Source organism: Globicephala melas, chromosome 13 (genome assembly GCF_963455315.2).
Source record: "Globicephala melas chromosome 13, mGloMel1.2, whole genome shotgun sequence".
NCBI lineage: Eukaryota > Metazoa > Chordata > Mammalia > Artiodactyla > Delphinidae > Globicephala > Globicephala melas.
The window spans coordinates 61,958,703-61,971,098 of record NC_083326.1 but is presented as its reverse complement, the minus strand read 5'-3'; the positions used below and the strand labels follow the sequence as shown (position 1 = coordinate 61,971,098).

At 44.3% G+C, this 12,396-nt stretch overlaps 1 protein-coding gene across 3 annotated transcripts in view; it reads right to left on the bottom strand.

Annotated features, from left to right (window-relative positions):
- Nucleotides 1-10,735, bottom strand: part of CEP192 (centrosomal protein 192) — a 93,454-nt gene extending 82,719 nt beyond the window's left edge. For all 3 annotated transcript variants that reach the window (XM_030836517.2, XM_060310108.1, XM_030836518.2), the window contains exons 1-4: nucleotides 10,669-10,735; nucleotides 10,229-10,397; nucleotides 4,381-4,551; nucleotides 3,571-3,696 (exon numbers count right to left, since the gene is read on the bottom strand). In XM_030836517.2, the coding sequence (XP_030692377.2) occupies nucleotides 3,571-3,696; nucleotides 4,381-4,547 (293 nt within the window). In that variant the 5' untranslated portion in view covers nucleotides 4,548-4,551; nucleotides 10,229-10,397; nucleotides 10,669-10,735. The remainder of the gene's footprint in view (nucleotides 1-3,570; nucleotides 3,697-4,380; nucleotides 4,552-10,228; nucleotides 10,398-10,668) is intronic.
- Between the last annotated feature and the right edge of the window lie 1,661 nt (nucleotides 10,736-12,396).

The window sequence follows — 12,396 nt, the reverse complement described above, 5'->3', positions numbered from 1 at the left end:
ACCCATTTATGATAAAAACTTTCCAGAAATTAGGCATAGAGGGAACCTACCTCAACATAATAAGGGTCATATATGACAAACCCATAGCCAACATCATTCTCAATGGTGAAAAACTAAAACCATTTCCTCTAAGATCAGGAACAAGACAAGGTTGCCACTCTCACCACTGTAATTCAACATAGTTTTGGAAGTTTTAGCCACAGCAATCAGAGAAGAAAAAGAAAAACAAGGAATACAAATTGGAAAAGAAGAAGTAAAACTGTCACTGCAGATGATGTAATACTATACACAAAGAACCCTACAGATGCTACCAGAAAACTACTGATCAATTAATTTGGTAGAGTAGCAGGATGCAAAATTAATGCACAGAAATCTCCTGCATTCTTACACACTAATGATGAAAAATCTGAAAGTGAAATTAAGGAAACACTCCCATTTACCATTGCAACAAAAAGAATAAAACACCTAGGAATAAACCTACCTAAGGAGACAAAAGACCTGTATGCAGAAAACTAAAAGACACTGATGAAAGAAATTAAAGATGATAAAACAGATGGAGAGTTATACTATGCCCTTGGATTGGAAGAATCAACATTGTGAAAATGACTATACTACCCAAAACAATCTACAGATTCAATGCAATCCCTATCAAACCACCAATGGCATTTTTCACAGAACTAGAACAAAAAATTGCACAATTTGCATGGAAACACAAAGACCCCGAATAGCCAAAACAATCTTGAGAAAGAAAAACAGAACTGGAGGAATCAGGCTCCCGGACTTCAGACTATACTACAAAGCTACAGTAATCAAGACAGTATGGTACTGGCACAAAAAAAGAAATAAAGATCAATGGAACAGGACAGAAAGCCCAGAGATAAACCCACGCACCTATGGTCACCTTATCTTTGATAAAGGAGGCAAGAATAGACAATGGAGAAAAGACAGCCCCCTCAATAAGTGGTGCTGGGAAAACTGGACAGCTACATGTAAAAGAATGAAATTAGAACACTCCCTAACACCATACACAAAAATAAACTCCAAATGGATTAAAGACCTAAAGCAAAGGAGACCATAAGCAAGACAAAAAGACAGCCCTCAGAATGGGAGAAAATATTGGCAAATGAAGCAACTGACAAAAGGTTAATCTCCAAAATATACATGCAGCTCAATATCAAAAAAAACCAACAACCCAATCCAAAAATGGACAGAAGACCTAAACAGACATTTCTCCAATGAAGATATACAGATTGCCAACAAACACATGAAAGGATGCTCAACATCACTAATCATTAGACAAATGCAAATCGAAACTACAATGAGGTATTACCTCACACCAGTCAAAATGGCCATCATCAAAAAATCTACAAACAATAAATGCTGGAGAGGGTGTGAACCCTCTTGCACTGTTGGTGGGAATGTAAATTGATACAGCCATTATGAAGAACAGTATGGAGGTTCCTTAAAAAACTAAAAATAAAACTACCATATGACCCAGAAATCCCATTACTGGGCATATACCCTGAGAAAACCATAATTCAAAAAGAGTCATGTACCACAACGTTCACTGCAGCTCTATCTACAATAGCCAGGACATGGAAACAACCTAAGTGTCCATCGACAGACGAATGGATAAAGAAGATGTGGCACATATACACAATGGAATATTACTCAGTCATAAAAAGAAACAAAACTGAGTTACTTGTAGTGAGGTGGATGGACCTAGAGTCTGTCATACAGAGTGAAGTAAGTCAGAAAGAGAAAAACAAATACCGTATGCAAACACATATATACGGAATCTAAAAAAAAAAAATGGTTCTAATGAACCTAGGGGCAGGACAGGAATAAAGACACAGATGTAGAGACTGGACTTGAGGACATGGGGAGAGGGAAGGGTAAGCTGGGACGAAGTGAGAGAGTAGCACTGACATATATACACTACCAAATGTAAAATAGATAGCTAGTAGGAAGCAGCTGCATGGCTCAAGGAGATCAGCTTGGTACTTCACGACCACCTAGAGGGGTGGGAGGGAGATGCAAGAGGGAGGGGATATGGGGATATACATATGCATATAGCTGATTCATTTTGTTATACAGCAGAAACTAACACAACACTGTAAAGCAATTATACTCCAATAAAGATGTTAAAAATAAATAAAACGAAAACAAAAAACACACGTTGAGAAAATGAATACACAGAGTTAACAACTTTAACATACAGAAAGTGCTTATATCTAAACGTCATCAAGAGGTAATTCACAACAAAAATATAAGGAATGAATAAACATTAAATTATGTTCGATCCCATAAATCCTCGATTATGAATTCAAACAGAATACTTTAAGACTGCCTGTAGTACCGCCATCGAGACATAACCACCATTTACATTTTGGTGTAAAGCCTTCCAGACTTTCTTCTATTCACTTAGGCATGTGTATAAATTCTTTTACTTCTAAAATTGAGGATCAGGGGCTTCCCTGGTGGCATAGTGGTTAAGAATCTGCCTGTTGATGCAAGAGACATGGGCTTGAGCCCTGGTTGGGGAAGATCCCACATGCCGCAGAGCAACTAAGTCCGTGTGCCACAACTACTGAGGCTGTGCTTTAGAGCCCGCGAACCACAACTACTGAAGTCCGTGCACCTAGAGCCCATGCTCCGCAACAAGAGAAGCCACCACAATGAGAAGCCCATGCACCACAAAGAAGAGTAGCCCCCACTCGCTGAAACTAAAGAAAGCCCAGCAACAAGGACCCAATGAAGGAAGGAGGGAGAGAGGGAGGGAGGGAGGGAGGGAAGGAGGAAGAAAGGAAGAAAGAAAGAAAAGGAAGAAATTAATTAATTAATTAATTAAAAATTGAGGATACAAAATAACACCACCAAATGTCAGGGAGGGCTCAGAGAAGCAGGCATTCTCATGCACATCTTCTAACGGGAATGCAAACTGGTACAAACCTTCCAAAGAGCAATGTGGTAATCCGCAGTGGTGTTTAAAATTAAATATTCTTAACTCAGCTATTTTGATCCTAGGATTTTATCTGAATAAAATAACCTACTAGATGCAAAATGTATGTATAAATAAGGAAGTTCACTAAATTTATAATAGTAAAATTCCAATCATCTAAGTGCCTAACATGGTGCAGCCGTTAACATTATGATACATACCTACATTAATTGTAATGGAAAGATGACACAATCATTAATTTTTAAAAGTTATAAACAGTATGTACAGTTTAATCCTATTATTGTTAAAAAATTAATACATATGTACATGTGCATAGAAAATAGTCTAGCAGACTAAATAAAAAGATAATCAATGTCTTACTGGGATGACAGGGCTTTGTTGTCTGCCTTATAATTGCTTGTATTTTATAATTTTTTCAATGAGCATGTATTACTCTTGGAATCAGAAAAAGATTTTGAAAGACTAAAACTGTTTGCGATTAATATCATACAAAGAAAACTGTTAAAATTCTTATAAACGATCAGAGACACAATCACGTGTTCATTTTCCACAAGACTACGTGAGACTCGCTCTTAACACAGTGAAAGCAAGATGAAGTAAGAACTCACTCATCATCCGGGAAGACAAGCTGTAACCTCTCTCTTGGTTCAGCTTCACTCTGGCTACTGGGAGACGACTCTGATGGAATTGAAAACTTCCCTTCCACTAAATAAGACGCCTGGACATCAGAATTCCTACACACAAAAATTTTGTTTTAATTGTTAATAACTAAATTATACACATTTAAAATTCACCATGACATAGGACTGTATGACTGTAAAACCAACCACCAGGGGGTAAAAACAAATAGGATCCCCAATGTTCAAAACCATCACCTTATGTGCAAAGCACTGAAAACCTGTGCAGCAGCAGAATGTGTGTATTAAACAAGAGAGTTGTGGAAATCTTAAAGCCAAAAGTTTTTAAAGAGTTAATCCAACCCCTTCATTCCAAAGGTAAAGATGGTGCTCCATACAGAATGTTTAGGTTAGGAGGACGGGAAAGTGGTTAGATATTCAGGCATAGGTAAACTTTACAAGTTACACAAGATGAGTGAACTATACACATCACATTTGGGGGTGTAGCTCAAATCACCAGCCACCAGGAGTCTGAACTAATAAAAGCCAATATACCACGGACAGAAAGACCATTGGTAAGCCAAAAGGTCACTGGCGTTCAATCCCAAACCTACCCACCCACCACTGATAAGCGACTGAACAGGAAAGAGACGGTTTTATCTTCTATGCTGATTTTATATAAATGGTCATCTGCCTCAGATAAAGCTAAAGCTCAAGCTTGGCTGAAAAATTTCACAGAAGTATCAGTATATAGTAGGCTTTAAGAATCTAAAAAAAATCATCTGTTCAAACAATTCTTACCTGTTATCAGTGCTGGATCTATTTCTAGCAAGCGTTGAAACAGCAACAGGCAAGCCAAGATTGGAAGAAAGAGTGACATTTTCCAAAATCTCACTATTACCACCAAGTAATGAATTGGTTAAAAAGCTTGGAAATGACTCATCAGTTATACCTCGAAAATCTTCCATCTCACTGCAACAATAAAAGTATTCTTATAAATCATATATTACCATAAAACTTTTTCAAACGATTAAGAGTACAAGTCCCATAAATCTTAGAAAATTGATAAAATCCTTTTTTTGGAACAGCTCTAAGAGGGGATACTATAGCTGAGAATATAAACATCAAACTATCTTCTTATAATTAACATAATAATGAAACAACAGCTTAATTTACTCTCGGATTCTGAATTTATCGAATAAAGAATCGAAGAAGGCACAACACTAATGGCATATACAGACAATTTCTGGACGTCATACAAGCTGGGCACACATTCTAACAGGGAATAGAATAAATAGAACTAGCAAAATCTAGTCCCTGATTTCAAAGATTAAGGATGAGTAAATGGTTTAAAAAGTGAATCTAGGGACTTCCCTGATGGCGCAGTTGTTAAGAATCCGGCTGTCAATGCATGGGACATGAGTTCAATCTCTGGCCGGGGAAGATCCCACATGCCTTGAAGCAACTAAGCCCACATGCCACAACTACTGAGCCCGAGTGCTGCAACTGCTGAGCCCATGCTACACAACAAGAGAAGCCACTGCAATGAGAAGCCCTGCACCACAACGAAGAGTAGCCCCTGCTCGCCGAAACTAGAGAAAGCCTGCACGCAGCAACGAAAACCTGACGCAGCCAAAAAATTCAACAAACAAATAAATAAAGTGAGTCTACAGCATTCCCTGGTGGTCCAGTGGTTAGGACTCGGTGCTTTCACTGCCAAGGGCCCGGGTTCAATCCCTGGCCAGGGAACTAAGATCTCACAAGCTGTGTGGTGCAGCCAACACCACCAAAAAAAAAGTGAGTCTGTTCAAAGAAAAAATTTAAGTTACATAAAGTATATTTGGGGACTTCACTGGTGGCACAGTAGTTAAGAATCCGCCTGCCAACACAGGGGACAAGGGTTCAATCCTGGTCTGGGAAGATCCCACATGCCGTGGAGCAACTAAGCCCATGTACCACAACTACTGAGCCTGCATGCCACAACTACTAAACCCCACGCACCTAGAGCCAGTGCTCCACAAGGAGACAAGCCACCACGATGAAGAGTAGCCCCCGCCTGCGCAACTAGAGAAAGCCCACACGTAGCAAAGAAGACCCAACGCAGCCAAAAATAAATAAATAAAGATAAAAATAAGGTATATTTGGCATATGGACAAGGCAAAAATGGTAGAAGTGGAGCACAAAGGCTAAGTCTGGAAAACACTGGCACAGTCTGTACTACTAATAGAGAACCTACAGTGCATGCTGGCCACTCATTCAATGGACCCTGATCTCAGAACTCAGGACACATTACTCAATTTTAAAAATATTTCAGAGTGCTTATCATGTAAGGGCTGTGTGGAATTCAGTGAAGAAAATAATTAAATCAGGAAAGACTCAAGAAATGAGAGGATATTGGCCCTATACCTTGAAGAATGAGCAGGACATTTCAGGCAAAGTATGAGATAAGAGGGCTTTTAAAGGTGACAAATAAACATAAGCAATGGTGGAAAATTAAAATTTATTGCATACCTACTACCTTAACTCACTTATCCTCATTTTACAAAAGAAGAAACAAACTCAGAGACTAAACTAGCTAAACTGACCCAAGTTTGTGCAATTAGTAAGATTCGCGCCCAGGTATGACTCCAAACTCTGCTCTAAGTGCTGAGGGTGTGGTGGCCATAGCAGGTGCTCCACCATATTCGGGCAACGGGTGAGTAAAACCACAGAGCCAGATCCTACAAGCCTTAAATGGTGTATTAGGAAGTCTGGCCTGATCCCATCAGCTGAAAGCAGAAGAAGGGAGAGGGCTTAGCGCCTGGACAGATATTCTAAGAGCTGCCACTACTGATGAGACGGACAACAATGCAGGACTGTGCTGGGGTCAGTGGCAAATCACTGACGTGTGAGTTCAGACATTATGGGCTAATTTACTCTACAAAGTAGGAAAAGCCTTAAGACCACTAGAAACCTACTAAACTTACCTGATCACAGATGAAGGATCCACACTGCTGGTAGAAGCCAAGCCCTCCCGTTCCAACACCCACCTCGCCTCCTCGACACTGCTGCATCTCTCGGGGCAGTCCTCCCCATGAGCACAAGAAGCCTTCCTTGACCTCAGCCCTGCAAACCCCCCACAGCTACCGCCACCTATATCCGCACTACCTCTACCACCCAGACCTCCAATACGAGTCACTACTGGCCACCCAGCTCCACCCCTCATCCAAGCCCACTCCCAGCTGGCTTCCGTCCCACCGCCCCACCAAGGGCTTGTCAACATCACCACTGATCTCCCTGTTGCCAAACCCATAACCCCACGGTCAATTTTCAGTCCTCCTTGTCTTGGACCTAACAGAATCGAATTCATACTCCTCCCTCACAGAAGTACTTTCTTCACCTGGTTTTCAAAGCACCGCTGTCGGCTCTTCCTCCTCCTTCTCTCCTGGACCTCCACACAGCGAGGGCTCCAGGGCTGGCTCCTGGGTCTCCTCCATCTACCCAGCCTCTCTGGATGAGTGCCCTCAGTTTGAAAGTTTTAAATCCCATATGAAACTTGTATTCCAGCCTGGGTCTCTCCCCTGAACCTCAGATGTTCAACTACCTACCTGACATTTTCACTTAGGTATCTAACAAGCACCTAAAACATCAATCTTGATTCCAACTCACTGCAACCCCCTCAAGAAAAGCCTGCTCTTCAATCTTCCCCACAGAGAAAACGACAAGTCCATTCTCTAGTTGCTCAGATCAAACCATCAGTGTGCAATCCCTCAGCAAATCCCAATGGCTACACCACAACCATATAACCAGAACCTGCCATTTCTCACGACTCCTGGTTGCTACCGCCATGGTCAAGACACACCCTCTCCGACCGGGACCCTCCCTGCAAGACCCTCTATCTTCCTCCCCAGACTACCCTCCACACACTCAGGTTACCCAGTCAAACACGCCAAACACTCACTGCTTAGCTCAGAACACTCCACTGGCTTCCCATCGCACTGAGAAAGTCAGTCTTGCTGGCAACGGGGGACTGAGTAACTCTGACCTGGGACCTCCTGCTCCTCTCCTTTGCGCCTTCCACCCCAGCCACTCTGACCTTGCTGCCGTCCCTGGAACCCACGGAGGCTCCTGTGCCTTCAATTCTTTCAGGTCTTTGTGTAAATGTCCACTTTCCCACCAGCGTGTACAGTCAGGCTCGGCATGCCAATCTCCTTGCCCTGCTTCCTTTTTTCTGTAGTGCTATATAGTTCACCAGTTTAACTATATTCCCCACACCACGTTAGAATTTAAGTGCCATGAGGGCAGGGACTTGACCTGTTTTACCAGTGAATCTAGAGCAGTGCCTTGCACAGAGTAGACCCTCAATAAATTTGCTGAATGAATGAAGATTTTCAAACTGGGTCAAACCCAGCAAACTTATCACCAGCTATCACGTAAGCACCATCCTCTCAGACCACAGCCCAGTGTTTTCCTCTCTTTGACATGTCTAACTATCTACATTTCCTCTTCTCGATTTCTACAAACACTTTCAAACTCTCTCACACCAGGACACAGGAGGTGGAAAACCTATCCCCACCCTTCCTTTGCACCCCTGCACCACCTTCTCACCTCCTTTTCACAGCCAAGCATCTCACCTGACAGCCTCCCCTTCCATGTTAGAGACACCCAGGATCCTGACCTCAGCTCCGTCACGCAGTGCACATCTTATACAGACAAATCTCAAACTCAAATGCCTTCAGGAACACGCACCGTCAGACAACAGGAAAATACAGACTCCACCTGAACCCATCTAAACACAGTAAAAACACTGTTGCCAATCAAAACACATCAGTGGAGTCTATTCCTAAAGGCAAAACAGGCCTTGTCTAAAACAATCCCTGAGTCATTCTACATCTTTCTGACTCTACTACCATCCTACCCTACTGAAAAACCTCCTAACCAGTCTTCACAGTCCAATTCTTGCCACTCTACAATTAATTCTCCACATGGCAATCAAAGGGATCGTAAACCATAAGCCAAGTACCATACTCTTCCTGAAAACTTCAGTGAGCCACCTCATCTGCACACCCCAGCCTCACTCACCACATAACGGCTTTTCTGTTCCTATAATACTGAAGCCCATCCCCACCTCGGGGCCTAGAATACTATTCTAGATGTCTGTACAGCTAGCTCCTTCCTGACATTCACCTCAATTCAAAGCTCACCTTCTAAGAGAGTTGATCCCTTATCGTGAAGTCAAATGTACCCTAGAGTCTATGGTCATTTTTATTTCTGCCAGCACTGATCACTGTCTGTTTTTGTATTTGTCTGTCTTCTTCCACTAAAAAGATTTCTCCCTAAGAGCAGAAACTTTGCCTATCTTTCCATCAATCTTTAAACTCCTGCACAGGGGACTTCCCTGGTGGTCCAGTGGCTAAGACTCTGCACTCTAAATGCAGGAGGCCCGGGTTTGATCCCTGGTCAGGGAACTAGATCCCGCATGCTGCAACTATGACCCGGTGAAGCTAAATATATAAATAAATAAATATTTTTTAAAAATGAAATAGGGCTTCCCCGGTGGTGCAGTGGTTGAGAATCTGCCTGCCAATGCAGGGGACACAGGTTCGAGCCCTGGTCTGGGAAGATCCCACATGCCGCGGAACAACTAGGCCCGTAAGCCACAACTACTAAGCCGGCGTATCTGGAGCTTGTGCTCCGCAACAAGAGAGGCTGCGATAGTGAGAGGCCCGTGCACCGTGATGAAGAGTGGCCCCTGCTTGCCACAACTAGTGAAAGCCCACGCACAGAAATGAAGACCCAACACAGCAAAAACAATAAATTAATAAAAAAATAAAATAAATTCCTACACAAGTCTTCCAAGTAGCCTCCCCACATCTAGTCTTGTAGTTACTAAGTTACTCATTCACTTAAAAATATATAATACCACATCAAAATGTATACCATCTCTTTAAGGGTTATCTCCACTTAGAAAGAATCACATCTAAGAAAATCCAGATATCAAGCAAAGATCATTCATGCAACAATCATTATCAAAAACAAATGGTGAAAGACACTCTGCCTGGCTGTGTGAAGCAACAATAAATAAGGTGGCTCCCCTCAGAAAGCTGACAATCCCTACCCACTATGATACAGTACTAAGTGCAGGAATAGAGTTTTGCTGTGGGTGCAACAGTAACACAATCCAGGGGAAGATTCCTCCAGATGTAATCTACCGCCCAGTCTCTCTTTTCCAGAAAGGACTACACTTGTTCTAAGCCATCTATGGACATGCCACATTCCTAAAGTTTTCCTAGAAGGGAAGATGCCCTAACTTCCGTCCCTATTGCATTACCCAGCCCTCCTCCTCATCTAAAACGAGGACAATACAATATTATCTTTCCTTTTACTGCACTTGAACTAAGCAGCCAGCTTTGGGATTCCTCTTGGTATGTCCTTAAAGCAGTAACTTCAAAACATCCTGCTCGAGTTTACTGATATTTAATTGCTTTAATTTCATGCCTGGATACATAAAATATCATCTGCTGTAGTTGTCGACTGGAAGCCTACGTGTACAACTGAACACACTTAAAAGTATGAGCTGTGGGAAAAAGCCAAAGTCAAACTTCCCCAACGTTCTAAGATACGCTTTACCATTAGGTAGGCATCTAGCATAACAGTTTTCAAAGCTTACCGTAAACTGCCCTAAAAACTGGAATCCGGAGAAAAAGTTGACCTTGGAGCAGTAAAAACTCCAGTCGAATGACCTCAAAATGATAACAGCGAGTGAAAACACTGTCATGAAAACAGCTGTCCTCCAGGCGACGGCCTCGAAAGGGACCTCATGCTTCAGCGAACAAAGTCTGCCCTCGGGAAAAAACAAAAGCAAAGCGACCTCAAACACTGTCACCTTTCCCGTTTTTCCGTGAAACGACCCGCAAGAGGCCGGGAGCCACGGTGACGCGGCCGCATCCGCCGGTCAGCAGCGCGTCACCCCCGCCTGGCCCGGCCCGCGAGCGGGGAGCGCCGCGTTGGGGAGACAGGGACCAGGACCCGGACAAAAGACCCGAGTCCCGGAGGCCCCGCTCTCACGGCAGCCCGACTCGCCCGCCCCGCCCCCCGGCGACCCCTCACCGAGCCCGCGACGCCGGCCGCGAGCGCCCAGCCGGCAGAAAGTCCGCGAAAGAGAGGTCCGGCGTCCAGCGCCTCTGCCAGTGCGCGTGCGCGCGTCCCCAAAAGGCGGCCGGCCGTACGGTGCGTCCCTGGGGTTTACGTCGGTTCGCTACACGGACCGAGGGGCGGGGACTCCAAGCCAGCTTTGGATTGGACGGCGCGAAGGGACGAGCCCGCTGATTGGACGAGGGCGGGCATCCCGGATTTGAAGCGGGAAGCCGCGCCCGGCCCGGAGGCGCCGCGCCTGGCGCCTCGCCCACTGGAGGACGCCACGCCTCTCTTACCTGGTGCTGCAGAGCAGCGGCACTCGCCTAGAGCACAGAGAACTACTTCGGGTGGACCAGGCATCTGACACACCCCGAGTTCGGAAGTGTTGGCACTGTCCCTACGGGAGCGGATGCTGACGTGTGGTCACCTGCCGCACGTTTACACTGACAGTGCTGCGGTTAGGAAGTCATCCCCGGGGTCCGCGCTACACCAAGTCGCCCATGGGGCGCAGTAAGGTTGGTTCCGGGTGAAGAGGGGCGAGGAGATGAGACGGTACGTCCCTAATTATCTTCCTCTATTTCCCGTTCTCCTTAGGCCACGAGTCCCATCACCAACGCCTGCCCACCACGAGGTCCTAACTACTGCTTTACTGAAACCACACCTTTCACTTTTCTTGATCTCAGAATTTCTTCCCTACAGTTCCTCTTTAACAAAGTTAACTCTTTAACTGCATCCATAGAATAGCTGTTGAATGTTGACGATGCACACTTGGGACTTCAGCAGTCCCTACTCCTCATTTTAGCCTGGTAGGAAAAGACATCTGCTTATCACAACTTTCTACCTCCTCCAAAATATTGCTCAACAATCATTCCTGGATGCCCTCTTCACTCTCTTCCTTTCTGCCTTTGGAAACTCTGCATCTCTCTGCAAAAAATAAAACACCCTGGCTTCCCTGGTGGCTCAGTGGTTAAGAATCTGCCTGCCAATGCAGCGGACAAGGGTTCGAGCCCTGGTCCAGGAAGATCCCACATGCCGCGGAGCAACTATGCCCATGCGCCACAACTATTGAGCCTGCGCTCTAGAGCCCACGAGCCACAACTACTGAAGCCCGCGCGCCTAGAGCCCGTGCTCTGCAACGAGAAGCCACCGCAATGAGAAGCCTGCACACCGCAACGAAGAGTAGCCTATGCTCTCTGCAACTAGAGAAAAGCCCACGCGTAGCAACAAAGACCCAATGCAGCCAAAAATAAATAAATAAAACAAATAAATTTTTTTAAAAATGAATAAGACACGCACCCTTCCTTGATTCCATTTTATCACACAAAGACCACTCTGTCTCTCCTATCCTTAACTGCCTCCTTTCACACCTCATTGTCACTCATTCTGTTTCTGGCTTGGCCCTGAGTACTACTTCCACACTTGTTTTAGTTTATCAGGACTGGCCTCCCATCAAACTCAGTGATGTCTCCGCAGTTATCTTGACATCTCTTCTTGAAACCTTCCAGCCTTGGCATTTAACCACGCCTGTTCTACCTGTGTCCAAACTCAATGAACACAGATTAAATGGCGAAAATCTCAATATTTTCTGAATCTTGAAAAACAAATCAAATCCTTAGCTCTAGAGCTGAAAGGATGCTATTTGAGTGTAATGAGCAACGCTCCGCCTACACCATGGCCACACGCTGGCAGTGAACTGCTGGA